General features: G+C 40.2%; 1 protein-coding gene across 1 annotated transcript in view; it reads left to right on the top strand.

Annotated features, from left to right (window-relative positions):
• Positions 1–3,299: 3,299 nt before the first annotated feature.
• Positions 3,300–21,952, top strand: part of Erc2 (ELKS/RAB6-interacting/CAST family member 2) — a 678,261-nt gene continuing 659,608 nt past the window's right edge. Inside the window, exon 1 of the mRNA XM_071614554.1 lies at positions 3,300–3,956. Coding sequence (XP_071470655.1) covers positions 3,300–3,956 — 657 coding nt within the window. The remainder of the gene's footprint in view (positions 3,957–21,952) is intronic.

Raw genomic sequence — 21,952 nt, 5'->3', positions numbered from 1 at the left:
AGGAAAACAAAATTAAAGTCAGAGCAATGCAAACATTTGAAATGAATTTCCTTACAAACAGGTATATCATTCTTTTAAAGGTCCTTTTAGGGAAAGGGGAAAGCTTTGTGGAAAATATTTCTTCATCCTCTCTGTGAGGACTATAGGGTGTAAGTGATAGAAACTCCAACTAGAATTGAATGTAGTAAAAAAGAAATTTATGGGCAAATGTATCAGTTTCCCATTAACTCCATAATGCTGTGAAAAAACTGACTACAAAACTTCAGTGTCATAGTAAGGAGCGTTGATTTAGTCTGTGAATGTGCGCTACTCAGCTGATCTCATTGGGGCTTGCTTGTGCATCCGTGAGCAGCTGCTGGTTGTCTAGGCAGCTTTGCTGATCTTGGCAGGGCTTGCTCGCACATCTTGGGTTTGGTTGGCTGTTGGTTAGGACAGCTTGGCTGCTGTTTTAGTCAGCTTTCTCATCACTGTGACCAAGAGACTTGACAAGAACAACAGAGAAGAGAAAAAGTTTATTTGGGGCTCATGGTTTCAGAGGTCTCAGTCCATGGAAAGCTGTATTCCACAGCTCTGGGCTCAAGGAAGACAGAACATCATGGCCGAAGGATGTGGTGGGGGAAAGCAGCTCAGGACATGGCAGTCAGGAAGCAGGGACAAAATATAAAGCCCCAAAGGCACACCTCCAGTGACCCACCTCCTCCAACCACACCCTACCTGCCTACGGTTACCACCCAGTTAATCTGATCAGTAGATGCAGCCACTGATTAGGTTAAGCTCTTCTAACCCAGTCACTTCACCTCTGAACCTTCTTGCATTGTCTCACATATGAGCTTTTGGGGAACACCTCATCTAAACCATAACAGCTGTATTTTATGTTTCCCATCTTTTATTAGGGCATGTTCTTATTGTTATGGTAGAGGAAATGAACAAGAAAAAACACATAAGTGCTACTTCAGGCCCCTGCTTGGTTCACGTATGTTATCATACGTATTGGCCCAAACAGGTCACATGATTCGAATTAGAGTCAAATTAGGAGGGTACTGCTAAGAACATGGAGGAAAGGTAAAGTGGAGTCATTAATCTGTCAGTCTACCTGACATGTATAACTAAAATGGCTTGAAGAGAGATGAAGCTTTAATGACTGCTGGATCTGGAGGATCAAATGATGTCACCTGGTTTGGTTTTACATCTTCAGAGTCTAGTGCTGTTTTATTTTGCACTAGTTTCACTCTCAGGGAGACCATGTCCATATGGAAGCACTTAGAGCTCCATCTTGAAAGCAAGTCATTCCAGCTGCAAAAGAACTTACCTTCCCCAGTTTTCTAGCTGAAGTCATAGTATGGGGTCTTTTTGGACCAAGGGGCATCACATTTCCACCCCTAAACTAGCTCCCTTGTCTGGAGTATGGAATATGTTGATTGCCCAAGTCATGTTCTCACCCCTGGCACTGTCTAGGATGGAATAGGGCGAGTCAGCCATACCTAATCCTATGAACTATTAGTAAAGAGATGGAAACAACTTCTCTAAGGAAAATAGAGACAGAATTACTAGAAAGTATATGTAGAGAAGGGAGAAAAGATGAATGATAGGCAAGTCAAAATAAAAGATACCCCTTTTATTGCTTTTAATGTATTTATCTCATTGAAACACTATCAATTAAAATGACTCATTTCCTACAATACCATTAGTTAGGTAGTATTACCTGCATTTTATTGATTGGAGAGTAGAAGCTTATAACAGATAAATAATTTGCCTAAGTAACTCAACTAGTCCTTTTTAGAGTGATTTCAACCTCAGTTTGTTCCTGTCTGGAATAGGTTCTTTTAATTGTCATAAAGCTGAGGAATAGAAGGTCAAGGGTTGTATGTTTTCTCTTATATGTGGAAGCTAGAGAGGAAAAAGGAAAAGAAAGATGGGGGATTGGGGATCTTATGAAAATCAAAGGGAGTTCAGTAGAGGAAAGGGGCAAAGGGTGAGAGGCCGGGAGGGAGGGGCAAGTGCTAGGGAGTGACATTGGTCAAATTATATTATATTGTATGCATGTATAAATATGTAACAATAAATCCCACCATTATGTACAACTATAATGCACCAATAAAAAATGTGGTAAAAGGGTATTGGAAAAAAAATAAACCTGAGGAAAAAGAAATCATACTAAAAAAATTCCTTAAGAGGAAGAGCAGGAGGCTACAATGTACCCCATTAAGGTCACTTGAGTCCTATTGAAGGAATAATCAGAACCCTAAAGTCCCAGCTAAATAAAGTCTGTGCTAACATAATTGACTCATCATGTCAGGGAGCTTCTATTGCTTTTCTGTAGGGGTTATGTGACCAGAAACTCAAACATGGTATATACTCTATTACCCTATTCTATTTTTGTACAGGTGGCAAGTGGTTACTGTGAAGATCAACTAGGTTAGCTCACATGGAAAAGAATTCTCATATATACCTGGAAGGTATATATGAAAGGGAAAAGAAAAGACTGTTTTCCCTGGTGATAGCATTGAGAATCTGAACTTACATTAGATGTCTCATTGGTTGAGCCACTTTTTAGAGATACCTAGTTCTAAGGTGGTCAGTAGGTTCCAATTCATGTGTTGATGCCAGTTGATTAGTGGTAAACCATCTAGAAGGTTGTGTAGAGATTTCTCAACCTAGTGGAAAAGAGGAATGTGATGAGTAGTGCTGTCTATAATGGGTATAGAAGGAGAAAGGATCAACATACTTGTCAAATTTTGACATCTTAGGAAGCAGCAGCTTCTTAGTCATTGGGGTCATGCCCCTAAGGATGGATTATTTTGTTGCCAAGGTATCCATGATGGCGGAATCCCTTGGTGAAATTTTTGGGAGGTCCCAATTCTAACAGCAGAAATCAAAATGGAGAGCTTCATTTTCCTAAGGAAAAAAAGAATTTCATTTTTGTTTTGAGAACTTTTTCTTGTTTGGTGGCAGAGTGAGGGCAATTTACAAAAATGTTTCCATGTAGCAAGAAAGTTTTGGGGTCATTTTTCTTTTTTCAATAAATGTTACAGATGAGACTGTTGAGCTACCACCTTTCCTCATCATCACTTTTCTACCAGTATATTTAAAAATATAATGCCATTATAGTCTGAGTTCTAAAGAGGTTTGTTTTTAACTATTCCTTTTCTCACTTTGCAGATCTCTGATTGGAGTCATTTTCTGGTATAGACCGTGAAAAGAACGCAGTGAAAGTCCTGGTCAACAGTGGAAATACTGACTTAAACCCCAACTTGGTATAGCATTTCTTCTCTTCAGTAGCGCCTCATAATAGAAGAAAAATGTATGGAAGTGCAAGAACAATCACCAATCTGGAAGGCAGCCCTTCCAGATCACCTCGTCTGCCAAGGTCTCCTCGTTTGGGCCACAGAAGAACCAGTAGTGGGGGAGGGGGAGGAACAGGCAAGACCCTGTCTATGGAGAATATCCAGTCCCTTAATGCAGCCTATGCTACGTCTGGACCCATGTACCTGAGTGATCATGAGGGGGTGGCTTCCACAACATACCCAAAGGGCACCATGACTCTAGGCAGGGCCACTAATCGAGCTGTATATGGAGGCCGAGTCACAGCCATGGGGAGTAGTCCCAATATTGCTTCCGCAGGACTTTCCCACACAGATGTTCTTTCATACACCGATCAACATGGTGGCCTGAGTGGCTCATCCCATCACCACCACCACCAGGTCCCCTCCATGTTGAGGCAGGTAAGAGATAGCACAATGTTAGACCTTCAAGCCCAGCTCAAGGAGCTCCAGAGAGAGAACGATCTCCTTCGGAAAGAGCTGGACATCAAGGACAGCAAGCTGGGGTCTTCCATGAACAGCATCAAGACCTTCTGGAGTCCTGAGCTTAAGAAGGAAAGAGTCCTGAGGAAAGAAGAGGCAGCCCGGATGTCTGTCCTTAAGGAGCAGATGAGGGTTTCCCATGAAGAAAATCAGGTAGGTTTTGACTACCTCAGTGTTTTTCAGCCTCAGTTTCTCACTGAGCAGTTGGTGCTTTGCAGATGGTTCCAGGACCTGTGCAGAAGAAAGTCTGGCATCATCAAGAAGGCTATAGCTTGATTTGTGTTTGACTTGGATGCTACAGGAAAGCAAAGGAAAAATGAGGTCAAGCTCATGATTTCCTTATTTTCCAGTAACCTTTTCTGGGGGAGGATCCCTCCTCATTGCCTAACTTTTATACTTGGTTAATTTTGTTTTCTTTTTCAGCAGTTACAACCGCAGTTCAGATGTACCTCCTTGTGAATAGAAGAGGAAAATATTAATCTCTGCCAGAATAAATACTTTAACAGCAACATTTCCAGGGCTGTATTTGACTGATGATTTTTTGTTGTCGTTGTTAAAGCACCAGCAGCATCATTTCCTTCTAGAAGGAGTGGAATTTGATCTCTGATTAGCAAAATAAACAATATGAAATGGGATTGGGTTGAATGGGTTTGATACTATATTGGAGAAATGCAATACATTTTAACCTGTCTTTCTGCCTTTATCCATTCAATATTAATTATCTACTATGTGCAAGATATCTCCCTACTCTTTGATCCATCCTCCATGTCTTAGAAAGATTCGTTGGATTAGTTTCCCAGAGTCTACCTGTAGTTATGCCATTCCCCTCTTTAAAGCCTTTAGTGATTCCTCATGGTCTCTAGAATGATGCCTCCTTCCTTGACTCAGTCTGCAGGACCTTCTGGAAGCCTTATCTTGTATCACCTCCTTTAATTCCTGCATGTGCCCAGGGTTTCCCACCTCTGTGCTTTGGCTCTTGCCATTTCCTTCCTCTGGCGGCCTCCTTGGCACTGCTTATTGCCTTTTCTCTTTCAGTCCCAGAGAATCTCCGTTTTCAAATTCTACCTATTATTTGAGGTCAATTTTATATGCTACTCTTTCATAAGAGCTTTGGGGTCAGATGTAATTGTATTTAAGCCCCAGCATCACCTCTTACAGATAGTGAGAGAAGGACTAAGATGTGGGGAGTAGTGAGTGCTATGCCACTTGGTTCAACCATGCCCAGATATCATTTAACTTCCTGTAGAAATTTGGGAGAACTCTGATTTGGCTGACCTAGTGATTCTCTGACAGGTTGGTTTCTATGTTCGCCTAATGAGGCACTTTGCCTTTTTTGGGGTCATCTGTGGACTCTCCTTTCTGTTTCCCTGGCTACCATTCCTTTGAGCCACGCACCCATGGAAGTCCTTGTAACCTATTTGAAAATCTACCCTGTGTTCTCCTTCTGTGTGTAGAAAGCAGTGACCTTATCCCTTTGATTATCTGACAGAACATCACATCTCAGATGTGATTTTATTTTTTTAGTTGAAACCTAAATCTTTGTTCTTCACTTCTAAATTAAATGAATGCTCTTCACTACCACTTCTGCTGTTTCTGACTTTGCCGCACTCCTTTTGGACCTGTTACTGTCATGTACGTTTCCTCTCTGTTCTGAATTGGTTATTATTCTTTAGTTGTTTTTTTTGAAAGTGGTTTAGGATTGATGCACATAGTGACAAAAAGTTTGAAAGCTAATCTCTTAAACCATCTGCTCCCTAATAACATTTTTTTCTCATGCTTTCACCTTTAAATTTATTCTTGAGCACAGACTACCAATTATATATATATATATATATATATATATATATATATATATATATATATATTTATTTATAAATTTCATGATGTGCCATAGCGCCAATGTATGTCTTCTATGGCATTCACAAATAATAAATATGGATGACATAAAGAAAATAAAAGTAAATTTTAGTGACACAAAAATATTTTATTTTTGCCTTTTTTAATAAACATTTTTTTAAACCACTGATTCATTTCATGAGGGTTAGTACAGTTTAAAATAAGGTCATATCCACAATTCCCCTTGAACTGTCTCATGTTTCTTAAGACAGAAGTGAGGGAGATCATACTTCATAGATGTTAGGTGAAAAGCATGGTTAGATTTGATAGGATGATTAAGAATATGATTTAGAGTTGGGTATGGCAGTGCATGCCTTTAATCCCAGTTACTTGGAAAGCCAAGGCTGGAGGATTATAAATTGGAGTCCAGCCTTGGTTACATAGTGAGAACTTGTCCCCTGTCCCCAACAAAGGAAGGGATTTTAATTAGAATTTTTATTCTAGATTAGGAACTTACTTATTTTTCCTAGAAATGGTTTTTACGCTGTTTAGGATTTCTACCCGTGTTAACATTCTGTCACTATAATGAAATACCTGAGATAATTAATTTATGAAGAGAAAAGTTTTATTTTGGCTCACAGCTTTGGAGATTCTAGTTCAAAGATTAGGTGCACTTATTGCTTTGGGTTTCTGGTGGATACTGTCAATGGCAATGATGGGGAGTATAGGAAGGAGCAAATTACTTGCTCCTTGGATGGAATGCAAAAGAGAAAAAGGAAGAAGCTGCTGTCCCCAGTGACCTAAAGACCCCCATAAGGCCCCACTTCTTAAGGTTTCACCCCCTCTCAGCAGCACCACCTTGGGGACCAAGCCTTTAACACTTGACCATTTGGGGGACACTTATTCAGACCATAGGACTTTCATTTACCATAACTTACGATACTTTCCTTTTGGGGGGGTAACCCCACACAGAAACTTTTTCTATAGGGAAGAATGGAAGAAACAACACAAAAGAGTTGAGGAACATCTGATTATGGTTTCTTATGCACAACAACTGGAGACTGCATCTACATGCAGTCTTCTGGGGGTATTTAGATAATCAGAATTTCACTGACCCAAATTCAGATGACCAAAAATGTTTTGAACTGTACCATGTGAAGAGAAATGGGAGGCAGGCCCATTACAGGGTGGAAGTGAGGAAACTCAGGTGCTCTTATATATGAAATTTTTAGTTCTGTCAATTTAATACTGACTAGCACAGACACTTTCCCCTAGGTGCAGTATTTAGAGGACTTTCACTCAACTGTTTCTATGTAGTAGATTTTTGAAGTCCTTATGGTTCTGTCCAAGGGAGTGGAACCCAACTCCAGATCTCAGGGAGGATGTTGAATCTGTCCCTGTGTTATAGGCCTATGTGGAACCTACCCATGTAGTGATATGCCATCTCAAAAACTAAACAAACAGAAAGTTCATAGGATTTGTATTGCATGTAGATTATTGACTTTTCATATTCTTGGATATTTTGTGCAACTATTAACTTTGTATTTTTTAATGGATTGTTTCCCTAAATTAGGTATACAATAAAGCAATTTTTAGACATTTTCCTAGGTTGTACGTGGCTAGCCAAGGCTCTGCATGATTATAAATAGCATCACACACTAGGAGATTGTGCTAGTTCTAATATTTACTCATCTTGTGCAGAAGTGGGACAAGGTCATTGGGAAATGTAACCCAAGAAATGTAAGTAAACCTGTCTGGGGAATGTTACAGCCTTTAAGCACTAGTTATGTGATAATTTCTATTTCTGGCTTCACACAATAGGAAAGAATGTACTCTAAATCAATATTAATATGAACTTTAACTTAGTTTCAACATATGATGTATTCATTTGTATTTTGAAACTTGAAAAGGTCAAGAGGGATCACATTTTGGTGTTTCCTTCATTATTATTGTTTCTTTAATTTTTACAATAGCAGGGTCATTTCGATAGGAGTCTTCCAACTTTCTTCTAAAATACTCATTCTATTGTGAGTGCCCAGATATGAGGAGTTGTATCAATTGGAAGCAAGTGATAGAATTTATCTTATCTCTTTGAGAAGGTGGTGAGATTTTAATTGCATTACAGTAAGTTGTCTATTGGCAGATAAACGTAGCCACAGTCACTATGTGGAATTGAGGACGGAGCCTAGATGTGTTGGGTCCCATCAGGTTTGTGGGTGAGATGTAGATGTCGCTATGGTTTGGATGTGGTTTGTTCCCCAAAGGTCCATGGGCTGGAAGCTTGGTCCCTAACATAACTGTTGAGAAGTGGAGGGCTTCTTAAGGGATAATTAGGTCATGTGGCTTCTACCCTCATAAATGGATTAATGTCTTTCTCAATAACTGGGCTAGGGCTTTTGGAAATGGATTCTCATAGAAGAGAATTGGATCCTGAGGGACCGGATTAATTACCATGAGATCAGGTTGTTACAAACCAAGTTTACCCCTGGGGTTTTGGTCTCTTCCACATGCATCCAATCATCATTCATGCACATGTTTCTTTCATGTGATACCGTCTGTAATGGGGCCCTTACCAGAAGCTGAGAAGTTACTGGCATTAAACTCTTGGATCTTCAGAGTTATAAGGTAATTAAAACCTATTTTCTTTATAACATGAATAGTCTCCAGGATTTTCTTATAGCAACAGAAAATGGGCTAAGACAAATATACTCACTCCTTAGATACACCTGATTTATCCCTAAACCTTCTTCCAGGATCCTATCTTTGTACTATTAGTCTGAGAAACCATGAATCCCTCAAAGCCAATATTTTCAAAGTGTGTCCAGGAAGAGACTTTTTCCGAAGCAGATTTTCTTGTCAAATAAACTTAAGACACACATATCGGAAATGTTTCTTCTGCATATTCATAATGCATATATTCTGGGTTGAATTGTATCTCCTCCTCCTCAAAAAAAAAAGATATGTTGGATTCCTAATGTCTAGTATTTTAGGATGTGGCCTTATTTGGGGATAGGGTCTTTACAGAGATAGTCAAGTTAAAAATGAAGTTTTAAGCATGGGCTTTAATCCAATTTTATTGGTGTCCTTGTGATGAGGAGAAATTTGGACACAAAGAAAGACATGCACAGATAGAAGGTGATATGGAGACACACTGGAAGAAGATGACTTTGTAGTGTAAACCAAGGAGAGCAGGATGAACAGATCCTTTCCTCACAGCTCTCAGAAGCAACCAACCCTGCTGACACCTTGTTCTTGGACTTCTAGTCTCCTGAACTGTGAGATAATAAAACTCTGTTGTTTAAACCTCCCTACTTGTGGTACTTTGTTCTGGTAGTCCTCACAAATTAATGCAATGTGTCCGTATGTGAAATGCTCATACTCTGAAGTTAAATAATGTTTATTAAATTTGCTTCATCCAGCAATTTCCCAATCTTACTTAACCATGGAAGTTTATCTTAAACTAAGTGTCTATGTATCAGAGGGCTATTGTGCAATAATGCTGCATATCAAGCCATCCCCAAACCTATTGTCTTAAAAAGACAAGTGTTTATCTCTCCCTTACATATTTTTTCAGATGGCTGTGACTTGGTTGATCTCTGGACTCTGGACACCAGGCTCAGAACTGCAAATTGGGTTTAGGTATGTCCCATGTGTCTCCATGTTCTCCTTAGAACAGTAGCTATTCAGGGATTCATCCTCTCATGGTAGATCATGGATGCCAAGTGTCCAGCCAACCCCACAAACATGTTTAAAGCCTCTGCTTACACTATGTACACTAACCTGCTGTTGACTAAAACATGTCACGTGGCCAAATCTAAAGTCAGTGGTATAGAGGAAATCTACTTCTTGCCAAGGCAGAGAGGGATTTATGCATTAACAATCCCATCTGTTAGAACACTATAAGTATTCTTAGATCTAAGGGCTTAAGGTCCTACTTTGGAAAGGTTGCTTGGCTTCGGGAGCATCCCTGGAAGTGAGACATTCAAGGAGACCTGTGAGGGGGATGAGCACTTTTAATGTCCTTCAGCGGCTGGGCCTTCCACAGTGGCCTGATTAATAGCTCAGTTTCAGGTTCTTTTCTTCTCTTTCTTAAGTATCTGGCCAAGGAAATCCAAGTAAAAATCTGAGAGAATCTGGAAAAGTTTTTTTTTTCCTGATAAAAGGAATACATATCACCAGCAATGCTCCTCCCCATTCTTTGCCATCTCAAGTGTTGTTGTGATGCCTGGAGCTGTGTCAGCCATATTGTAAGCATGAAATAAAGGCCAAGATAAGCACAGAGACATATGCCCTGCCATCTCTGAGCAGTTGCACCAGCACCAGAAATGGCCTGCCTCCAGACTTCTAGTCATGTGAGGAAATAAATTTCTAGCTGTTTAAGTCACTGTCGGTTGGGCGTTCTCTTCAATCATATGTCGCAGCTAAATGCAAGTTGTTTTCATTTTAACTCTGAGTTGAAGTATGTGTGCATGTGTATGTTTCCCTAATGTTATATAGGCACATGGTTTAGAAGTGCATACTATAAAGCAGTTTAGCAGCACAATATAACTCAGCATGCCATTTTGTAAAAGAACAACAAAAATTCATCTTCCATCTCAAGACAGTCTTTCCTAGCTCTTCAGGTATAACTTTTGTCTCCCTTTCTAGAAATTGGGAAGAACTTTGGTCCAGACTAAGGCAAAGGCCTGCTTAGACAGGACTAAAATTATAAATGTCTTTTGTAGATAGGTGAGAACTTCTTTGGTTCTGAAGATGAATGAGGTGGCCCAGAGCCAACAGTTGGTTTCTTTTTGCTAGAATGAGGAGAATGATTTGAAGTAAGCTATATATCTTTGTCACAGATGTCAGCTGGCTTTTGCCTCAATAATCTCTTGCAGCTAGCCCTAGAATCAGCCATATGCACCACATTAGTAGCTAGCTTTACAGATTTTCATTCCCAAGTTTTCTTCTGGAAGACTTGGCTAATGAGAGGAAAGGAAATGTTCTTGTATGCTGGGCGTTGGAGATCTAAATGATTTCCACCTCTCATTTTCTTTCTGGATCACTTGATTTGGGTAATGGGATCACAATAGCACACAAGCAACCAAAGAAAACATTTCGGACTATTTGAATGAATAGATAATTTTAGTCTCACTGTGCCAAAAGTACTTATTGAAACCAAGCTTAGGGAGGGGAAGGCAGGGGGAGTGGTCACGCTCAAAACATTCACTGCCTAATAAAATTCCCTATAGACAACATTCTCAGAATTTTAAGAAGCAAGTCTATGTTGACAGGAGAAAAGTTAACAGGGTGATTTTTATCAGCCAACACAGATGGGGAGGGTTCTCTTCTGGCCAGAGTGCAAGTTGAGTTTCTATAATTAGTTGCAGGTGGAGTCCTCGTGTTGTTGTGTTGGAGCCCATTGACATCTGTGTGCAAATTCCTACCACCCCCAGTTGGCATTTGGACTCAATAAGTCATTTGGCTTTGCAGGAGTATAGAAAATTATAAATCTATTTCACACACACACACCCCACAGATAAAGCTGCTTTAAAGGTCAGGTTCTGAAAGCTGTGGAAAGCATTTTCAAAAGTTTGGGAAGTGGGTTTTTCAGCAGAGTGTGGGCATGCAGCCAGGAGCTGGGGCAGCCTGACAAGCAATTCTGGCATGTGCAATTTCTTCTCTGTTTCTCTGTGAAGCCAACATTTGATTGTATCTTGGAAGCGCCGTGCAGCCATTTTGTTTTCCAATAGGAAAGGTCTAGAGAGAGATGTAAAAACCGAGCCAGCTACTTCCCATCTTATAACCCATGGATGAGCTCGAACTGTCTGATTTGGCTACATACATTGATCAAGTTAACTTGGTGGTTCTTACCTGGGGTAATTTAGTCCTGTCCTTCTCCCTCAGGGAACATCTGGAAATCTCTGGGGATTTTTTTTTTTTGACTGTCACAACTTGGGGGAGGGAGGAAAGTCTGCTAGTGGCATCTAGTGGGTAGAGGCAGGGGTGCTGGTAGAAATGGTACAATGCACAGGGTAGCCCCGGGCATTATCTGGCCCAGAATGTCCATGCCTACAAGGTTGAAATACTGAGTTAACCAGATGATCACTCTAATTCATTTTATATATATATATATATATATATATATATATATATATATATATATAAATTATACATTATATATATTGCCTTTGCTCAATGCCTTTCTTTCACTTTGTGCAGAGATGATCAAGTTGTTTTTTTTTTAAGTGATAATATAAAAACTAATACCCAATTCATTATTGTATGGGAAAGAATCGTCAATGATGTCTTCTTTTTCTCTTTTTCCAATCTTGGGCTGGACTAGTAATTATGATTCTTGACTTCTTTTAAAATAGACACTTGATAAAATAGTTGTCTTTCTTATAAGGAAATGAACAACTCATTAAGGAAATGAAATGACTTTTTAAATTATAATTCCTGTGTGCTTCCACTCTTCTTTTAAATGGTGTTTTTTTGTCCACCTTTGGCATTGATCTTGAAAGGAAGGAGGAATAAGCATTTTGAGCACTCTTTTTCTTCCAGGAATTTGCTAGTTTCTCGTCATGTGTGAGCTCACCAGTCTTGCAAGACATGTGGTGTCTCATTTTATAGACAAGAAACAAGGCAGAGAGATGAAGTGGGCTGCCTGAGGCCTCACTGTGAGATAGAATTGGGATTTGATTTCAGGTGGGTATAGCTCTAATACTGTGCCCTCTGTCATGAAGAGGAAGAGAGCAGATTTACTTGAAAACCAAAGAGCTTGGTGCTGAAATGGAAGTTCTCATATACAACGGTAGTAGCAGTGTGCTGCCTAACTGTTAGGACACTGTTGAAGAGGCATACAGAAAGGATGGAAATCAAGAACGAGGAAGGGAACTAGTGGTAGGGAGCAGCAGAGAGGCAGGGCAGCAAGAGGTAGCAAATTAATCCTTGTCAAGTGAATGAGCAGGGAAGAACACCTAAGGAACACTCCTACCTTGGAAACCCATCTTGATAAACTTCAAGCCTTTTAAAATTTTAAACCATAGATGACAGAGGAATGAAAGCAATTATCTCTCAGGACCTATATATAATTCAGGGCCTGGAAGATTCTTTCAAGTTGGTTATGTCTGACAGATTCCCTGGATTAACAAGAGCAAAGCTTGAGGGGTGGGGCAGCTGTCTATTTGGGGGTAATGGACTTTAATGAGGATGGGCTCACTGATCCAAATAGAACTCTCCCTGATCTTGCTTCCATCTTCAGGAACTTGTGGGTGCCTTGCCTGCATCTGGTGCAGGACTCCCTCAGCTGACACCTCTCAGCTTCCTCTTTAGTTGGTTTCTGACCTTACTACAGTGATCACACATCTATTTTAGGCTTTGCCTTTTGAATAATTTCACATCTTGTGTCTGAAAATCAGATATTCTTTTCTTGGGTCTCAGCCTTCCTGATTTCTGCCTCTCACAGCAGTTATCCCCTATGAAATTCTTTCTTCTCTTTGAAAATCCAGACCATTCATTTAATTCATTCAGGCATCATTTGTTTAAGGGAGAATGCAGTTGCAAGTAGCAGAAACCCATTCAAGCGGGGATTTACTGGGGACACAGAAGGAATCTTCCCAGACCCTTAGAGGTATCATGAGGGGCTAGAATCAGGGGTTAGTTGAAAGATAATCAGGAAAACAGTCAAAGTCAGTTTTTTTTTCTTTCTCTTTCCCACTCTCTTTCTCTCCTCTCTGTTATCTCTCTTTCTCCTTATATCCGTTTTTATATAACTCTTATGAGAAAGTAACCACTCAAGGGAAGCATATTTGTGTTCTCCATACAAGTGTCCTTCAGGGACTGCCTTTTAAAGTTGCTCTGTTGCGATTTCAAATGTAAAGAACAGAAAATCTGGCTGGCCCAGCTTGAATCCAGAGTCTATTCTAGGTCCAGTCAGTTGTGGGCAAGGGAGTGAGTCATAAGTCCTGCACACCCTCCGCAGAACTATACATGGGTCTGTCTGGGAAAGGCGCATGGTGAGTAGATTCTCTACCAGGGAGTCTGTGGGTAAGGTGCTAGGAGGAAATGACAGCCGTTCTTGGGAAAGTGTTTGTGAAACACATAATTGGAAGCTAGCCTATTTCAGTTATTAGAAAACCAAGACCAAACAAGTAAGACTTTCAGAGCTTGGAAATTTAATTTGTTACTCTGTCTATAGCCATTTCTGTCTATAGTCAACTTCAGTTGACTCCTGGAATCTCTTGACCTTTATATCCATCTTGCCAATCTCTATTTTGCTCACTAGAGAAATTCCCAAAGTTGTATCAGTTGAAACTATAATCAGTTCCTGCTATCATATTCCAATAGACCCACATAACTTTTTTTAAACAGTATCTTTTAAAAAATACCTTTACTTATTTATTTTTATATGGTGCTGAGGATCGAACCACATGCTAGGCAAATGCTCTACTACTGAGCCACAACCTCAGCACCCCCCATAACATTTTTATAATGGTGGATTGCATCCTTTGTGGAATTTTAAAAATTTCTCCACTTCCTATAAGCTCCCTTAGTTTCAATAAGAATTTGGGTCTCCAAGTGCATGGGATTTTGGTGTGAGGTAGGATCAGCAAACTTTTAGAAGTAGGTATGTTAAAATTTGATGTCTTCTATTTTAAAGTATAACAGCTTGAGTTCTAAAAACTATTGGCTCTTTAGTATATATTATCTGAAAAGGAATAGAGAGAAATTAAAATTCACTGATGTTCCTTAGGAAAAAGCTTTACGAAATATTTATGTGAAATAACATAAAAGTTCCCTATGAATCCAGAGACCAGTGGAAATAAGTTGGAGTGATGCACTTGATGGCCAGATTTAGAAATGTAGCAAATAATAAATAAAATTTGCCTTCTCACAAAGTTTAAACTTGTGCCTGTGATTTTTAACTTTGGGAAGCCATGGGTGTTTTGAGAAACCATTTGAAAATGTCATAATTTTCCCCAGAAAACTGTGCATAACCTAAATTGTGCACAACACTTCACTACCTCATCCATATGCTTAACTCCAAGGGCATCTAAGGGTATTTGGATCAAGAATCTGCCATTTAATATTAATATAGCACATGAATCAGGAGGAGGTAGTTCCTTGTAGTTACTGAAATGAATGAGCATTTGGTAAGGTGAGACATGTTTTCAGCTCACTGCTATTCAGTTTATGCTGAGGGGCAGGGAACATGTGCCAGGATTTTGATGATAGTTGGTAAGGTGGAAACTTTTGATGGTGTGTATACTGGATTTACTAAATGCATTCAGGTACAAGCTACTATAGGTAGATTTTAGCCCACCTTCAGGAATAAGATACCTTGAAAGAGTTTTCATAGTTTGAGTGTCATAATAAAGTTCATATTTAAATATCTTCACACAGGACTTTTATTTCACTATGTTCATCCATGGGTGCCAACATTCCCAGTTCACCTCAGAAAAGTCTATTTCACTTTGTAATTGTGAGTGAAATCTAATACCCCAAGTTCATTTGTGCTCTAGCCATTTGTGATAGAAGAAGGAACAGAGGATTTTGGTGAGTTTTCAAGTAAGGATTAATCGACCATCTACTGTGCTCCCAGTTATGTGTGAAGGATTGGAGAAGGCTCTAAAGGAGTATAAGAAGTCCTTCTATCCCTTGCCATCTCATGAAAATTACTGGGCCCACTTCCTTTTTCTATGTAGACAGTAAATAAGGAAAACACCAGGACAGACCTCCTTTTCCATGAGCAATTGACAAGTATCTTAGAATTCCTGAGCATGAACTTTGGTCTAGGAGGGAAACTTCCTGCCCAATTTATTTACCTTTCTGGAAGAGCCACAGATGCTAATATGACCTTTCTCTCTATTCTGTAGAAGCCTAGCCAAAGTCCAGGAGAGTAGGTGCAGCATACAATTAATATCCAGCCAGTGGAGGGCTTCCTGAAGGGGTTGGGGTGAGGAGTGGGGTTGGGATACTTTCTGGGCTCTTTCCTCTCTCAGGGAAGCATGTAAGTTCTGTGAATCATTTTTCCATTTAGCATATCTGCCCAACTACATTATGTTCTATATTTTTTAAATACTTTTTTTAGTTGTATTTGGACAGTAATTGGGCACAATGCCTTTATTTTATTTATTTTTATGTGGTGCTGAGGATCGAACCCAGCACTTCGCACATGCTAGATGAGCGCTGTACCGCTGAGCCACAACCCCAGACCCCATTATGTTCTCTTGATAAAAATAAAAATGATTCTTTCAAAGCACTTCCCATATATACCCTAAATGGAATAATTGTAAGTAAGAGTGTTTATTGGGTGCCAAACACTGTACCGAAGGTCTTTCATATGATACTTCATTTAATTCACATGATAATCCTGTCAAGTAGATACTGTTAGTATTTGCCCCATTTTTTTTTTTTTTTTGGTACTGTAGGATTGAACCCAGGGTGCTTAACCACTGAACCACATTCTCAGTCCTTTTTGTTTTGAGAAAGGGCATTGCTAAGTTGCTAATGGCTTTGCTATGTTGCTAAGACTGGCCTTGAACTTGTGGTCCTCCTGCCTCAGCTCCCTGAGCTACTGGGATTATAGGCATATACCACCATGCCCCACAGCCCCATTATTATTTATTTTTTTAAGGCTCAGAGAGGAGGGCATTTATCCAAAATTACAGTTAGAAAGTGGCATAATTGTGGTTGAACTAAGGCAGACTAACTCCAAAGTCATAATAAAAGTCAACTGTTGGGGCTGGGGATGTGGTTCAATGTGTGGGGTGCTGGGTTCGATCCTCAGCATCACATAAAAATAAAGATGTTGTGTCCACTGAAAACTAAAAAATAAATATTAAAAAAAAAATTTTCTCTCTCTCTCTCTCTCTCTCTCTTTTTAAAGTCAACTGTAGGGGGCTGGGGATGTGGCTCAAGCGGTAGCGTGCTCGCCTGGCATGCGTGCGGCCTGGGTTCGATCCTCAGCACCACATACAAATAAAGATGTTGTGTCCGCCGAAAACTAAAAAATAAATAATAAAATCCTCTCTCTCTCTCTCTCTCTCTCTCTCTCTCAAAAAAAAAAAAAAAAAATAAAGTCAACTCTAGTGTCTAGTGCCTAACTCTGTGAACAAATGGGGATCTGAGGACAGTTATGGATTCTTTATTGAACAACTTTGAAACCTGTATATATGAGAAAGTCATTCCCTTTTCAAGTCTCATTCAGTGCTTCTGATGAACTTCAATGAGAAAGTCTCAACTTGATGACAACCTTGAATACCTTCTCAATACTTATTAGGCATTTCTCACCCTCACTGTAGGATATTTGTGACATTCCTACATGACACTTACTTTGTAATTCTGTCAGTCCCAGTTTTTCCCTTTCCATCTGATGTGCCACCTGTTCAAAGGGTTTCTATGAGAACTGGCAATGTGGTGTAGGCAGAGCTTGTTTACTTAGTTCCTGCTTGATTGTCTGCCCAGCCCCCATCTGGTACTGGGGATTGAACCAGTTGAGGGTTGCTCTACCACTGAACTGTATCCCCTGCCCTTTTTATTTTTAAATTTGGAACAGGGTCTTGGCTAAGTTGCTGAGGCTGGCCTTAAACATGTGATCCTCTTCCCTCAGCCTCCCAGGTCTCTGGGATTATGGGTGTCCTCAGTTATCTATCATTAATGGTCCTTGAGAGAACCAGGTTTTAGATAGATTGCCTGGGTTCCATTTCCAGCATTGGACTTTGGTCACCTTACTCTCTGAACTTGTTACTTTACTTGTTGTGATAAAAGTACATGTTTTAGGTATAAATTTAATAGGATTTACATTTAATTGGATTAAGTGAGAGAGTTCACGTAAAAATGTTTAGCACCATACTGGCATGACTAAATATCCAAATAATACAATAATAACTGTAAAGGAAGCCAATGTGAATGGCAAGTCCATGGAACCAGTCTTGATTACACCAGACCTGAAGCCTGACTACCTCTGTATTTCCTAAAACTTGTAGAAACCAGTTCAGGTAGAGATTTTGTTACCAATAGTATAATGAATCTTGATCAATAGAGCCTTAAATACTCAGCTGACTTGTTAGAATCTTTGTGGTTACAAAAATGAGTAGATCCCAGTCCTTGCCATAAGAACCAGGGAAAATGCTATGTACATAGATCTATTAAAAAAAAAAGCAGAGTAGCCAGGGGTGGTGTTATGTGCCTGTAATCCCAGCAACTTGGGAGGTGGAGGCAGGAATGTTTGAGGCTAGCCTCGGCAACTTATTGAGTCCTTATCTCAAAACAAAAAATAAAAGTGTCAGGGATGTAACTCTGGGAAAGTGCCCCTGAGTTGTTCAATCCCCAGTACCGGGGGATTACTTCCAATTAAAAGATACAATTAAAATGCTTTAAAAGAGGCCCAGAGACCCAAGAGAGAGGGAAGGCTTCTTCATATGGGAAGGGGGCATTGACGATTATCCTGAGGATGGACCCAGAGCTGAGTGGTGGGGTGTTCCAAGTTCTCAATGGAAATAATGGCCCAGAGAAACTAGATAACTGGAGAATTATTTCACAAAGCATAGGGATGAACACAAGGCAGAATTAGTGCTTCAGATATTGCACCTTAATATTTAAAGAGGAGAGAAACAAATTGGCTCATAAAGGTCACATTTTCTTAGAGGATTTTGTTTCCTGAATCAGAACTTAGTGTGGTACTTAACATTATAAAACTGTATTTTGCTTCCATGCCATTTCTCTGTGAATTCTCTGGGACTGCCATGGGACAACAGAAGGATGGATTGAAGAGTTCACTGTCACTATGTTGATAGTTGAAAGGGAAAGGTATTTGCAGACCCAACAGAAGCTTTGAGTCTGAGGTACCTTTTCTGTTATTGTGTGTGTTTGTGTATGAGGGGTGTGGGAGGAGGGAGAGAGAGGGAGAGAGGGAGAAAAAGAGAAAGGGAGGGGGAGACGGAGAGGGAATATCTCTAAATGTCATCATTGGATGCACAAGTACTGCTACATGCTGAGGAGATGCCATGCCACAATCTTGGGGTCAGTTTTTCTTTGTTCTGTTATTTCTCCTTTACAGAGTCAATGGAATTAGAATATCCTGTGCTCTGCAATCGAGTTCAGTTGAACTTTTAAAGAATGGATAGGAGAGTTTTCTTGACTAAGCTATTAACTCTCATCCCTGAACTAAAGCCAGTTGATTTACAGATTGTGTAAATCTCTAAATAAACAGATCCATGTTGATCTACAGATGTGCACCTTGGAAAATTCTGGGCCACAACAGGCCTACTGTTGGGGCAATTTGTTTGCTAGGGGATGACATAGCAAGCCCAGACTTTTGTCATGCTAAAAAACAAGACTCACATTACACCTCTCAGGTGATTATCTCCCATGGCATAAGCTGGAAGTTATACATTTCTATATCATTACAAGAGAAATAGAGAAAAAAGATGAGGGTGACTTCCTAGAAAATACTGTTGTTTGAATCCCTGGGAAAGGCATTCTCTCAAGTTGCCTGAAGAAAGATGACATGGCTTATGGATCTAGCTACCCTCACACACTAATCCAACCAGTTAAATCATGAGGAATCAGAGGAGATGTTTGATGAAATTTTGAGAACTTAGTCCTGATTTCGCTCATCTTGCCTCCTGAATCCATCTGATGCCTATCTGGCCAGGAAAAGCTTTTGTAAGGATCCTTTAGTAGTTTGTACCAAAGGAATGATTCCCCAAATCAAATTCTCAAACCTAAATCTCTCCACTGGTCTTTAGATATGTCTTCCAACTTTCCACAGGAGAGCTCCCTAGTGTCCCTCCAAAAGGTCAGACAAGATGATGACCAAATGATTGAAACATTATCATGGAGATGATTAGGGCAGGGGCCATGGGGCCATAGTGAGGCAGGTGTGGTCAAAGGAGGCCTGTCTGATGTTCTGGTGGTTGCATGCAGGTGCTGCTGTTGGGGCAATCTGCTTGCTAGGGGATGACATAGCAAGCCCATTACCACGCTTGCCGGAGATAGGATCCACCCGCATTTCCCCAGGAGAAATTTTTACAAGTAAAGTCTAATTTTACTTTTGCTGTTGATGGCATTTCTCAGCCATACTAATTACCATTCTGATGGAAATGCTACAGAAATATACTCAATGTTCCCAAGAGTACAGAGGGGAAAAGAGGTTGTTTTTAAATAATCCAAGAAAATGTTTCACCTGTGGATTCCAGTGCTGCAGCACATCCTTGGTCATGGCAGTCTTCAGTGGCAGATACATTGGTTTAAGTGGAATTTCTGTGTTTGTCTTATTTTCAACTCTCAGAGTATGTGATCCCTTCTCTATGCAGTGTCAATGGCAAATAAAATTATTTTAGGAAGGAAAGTGATATTTATGGATTGAATGTTATGTCTCAGTTTAAAAAATATTTTCTGAATTTGGGAATTATGTTTTGATTTCCTCCTCAGTTCCATCCATCCACTTATTTAATAATATCCCTGAATACAGCAGTTGTTTAGGAAATAAAGAGTTGTTGAATTAAATGCATAAGTATATGCAGAACCAAGGCTCCTTGAACTTCATGAGACTAGAAGGCCTGGATCTACTTGTAGCTTTGATACAAGCTGGCTGTGAAACCTTGGGAATCAGTTACTAAGACTGGAAAATCTTACATGAGAAACTTCATGTAAAAACCCTCATTTCTGGATATTCTTGAACATGGTGAGGATCTGGAAGTGGAGCTGGAGTTAAGGCGTTGCTACTTGCCTTAGGTCTCTGCAGGTTTCTCTAGTCCACCCCGTGATTGACATTTGCATCTTCTTAGTTTAAAGGACAAATGAAGAACATTTTCAAATTCAAGATGTTAGTAAAACTTGAGCATTGTTTGGTCTCACAGAGTCCTGAGTGAAAACCCTGACTCCATCTCTCATGGGGAAGGTGGAAGCAGCATCTTAATTCTTGGGGCCTGAAAGAATTTTAGAGCCACCCCTTACTGGACTATAAAATGGAAAATGATCTTTTGGATATTTGGGGGAGGAGAAATGAGTAAGGTGTGTGAAGCACTGTGGAGGATGATGGCTGTCTGGTGCCTGGCCTAGAATGAAAGGGATCAAGTTTCCCAAATGAAAGGAACCCATGAAAAGGGGCAACTGTTAAAAGTTCACCTTAGATTTAGGTGCCACCCCCTTATGCTAAGAAGGCAGATTCAGAAGCCCTGCTGGGGAATTTGCTTTGCAGGGAAGGAGCGGCCTGTGTTTGCTTTTCTGATGACTTGGATTTCTACAGCTGTTCAAGGTTCTTGAACTTCCTGGGAAAAGTACAGGCAGATAAGATTGTGATGACATCAGCATCCCAGCCCTGCCTTTCCTAAGGACTCTGTTAGTTTCAAAAGGATTTCACTTCATTCCTGCGGTTGCTTTGGATATTATATTGGGGTAGATGTGATCAAATAGTGGGTATACTTTGTATTCACGCGCGCACGTGTGTGTGTGTGTGTGTGTGTGTGTGTGTGTGTTTGTGTAAACCCAGTGCTATGATTATAGCAGGATAACCACTATAACAGATTGATGGTCATTTGATTTGGAGGAGAAATTTCCCTGGGCATTTCATTTTCTTGGTATTCTTCAAGTCTGCAATTTCATTCAGAAGTCTGTTAGGAAAGTTAATACATCAGAGGACCCTTTATAATAAACATTACCCTTTGAAGAAAAATAGCTTATTGGACACATTTTCCATCAGAGAGTAATATGAGTTTGTTAGGAGTTTATATAGGGTTTTAGTTGGAGGGTGACTGCTCTTTCCCTGCCTCCCCAGAGTCTAACACAAAGTTCTATTTTTAAAAACCAGGAGTCAAAAGGGAGACAGGTATGGCTTTATTAATCTCTGAGGATGGTACCCATTCCATGCAGGGATTTTTCAGTTAGGCGAGAGAGTTTGCTATTCCTGTCTCCACACCCCAAAATAGTCAATCTGTTGCATGCTTGACCCATATAGCTACCAGTCTCAGGGAGAAATCAGGGTTAGCAAGAGGGGAAGACTCTGTGTCTTGCCATGTGGATCCCCAGCAGTGAAAGGATAAAGGAAGGTTGGCAGGGCCATGTCCTGCGAGACTGGAAATCTGAGTGGTTGGCAGTGCTGGGTGGTTGAAGCAGTGTCACCATATGAGAGCAGGAAGAAGATGGGGACTTGTGGGGCTGGCTTGCCCTGCTGGGGCTCCACACCAGGGAGCTCAGCTTGTGACCTTTTGCACTACAGTGACCTTGTCCATTAGCACAACACATTCCAGTCAATATCCTTATCACTAGCCAATTGTATTGGGCTTTCCTTTTTGGACAGAACCAGTCAAGGACTGTCTAAGAGGTGC

This window comes from Marmota flaviventris, chromosome 1 (genome assembly GCF_047511675.1).
Source record: "Marmota flaviventris isolate mMarFla1 chromosome 1, mMarFla1.hap1, whole genome shotgun sequence".
Taxonomy (NCBI): domain Eukaryota; kingdom Metazoa; phylum Chordata; class Mammalia; order Rodentia; family Sciuridae; genus Marmota; species Marmota flaviventris.
The sequence above is the reverse complement of the archived record's forward strand: the minus strand, read 5'-3'. Positions and strand labels throughout refer to the sequence as shown.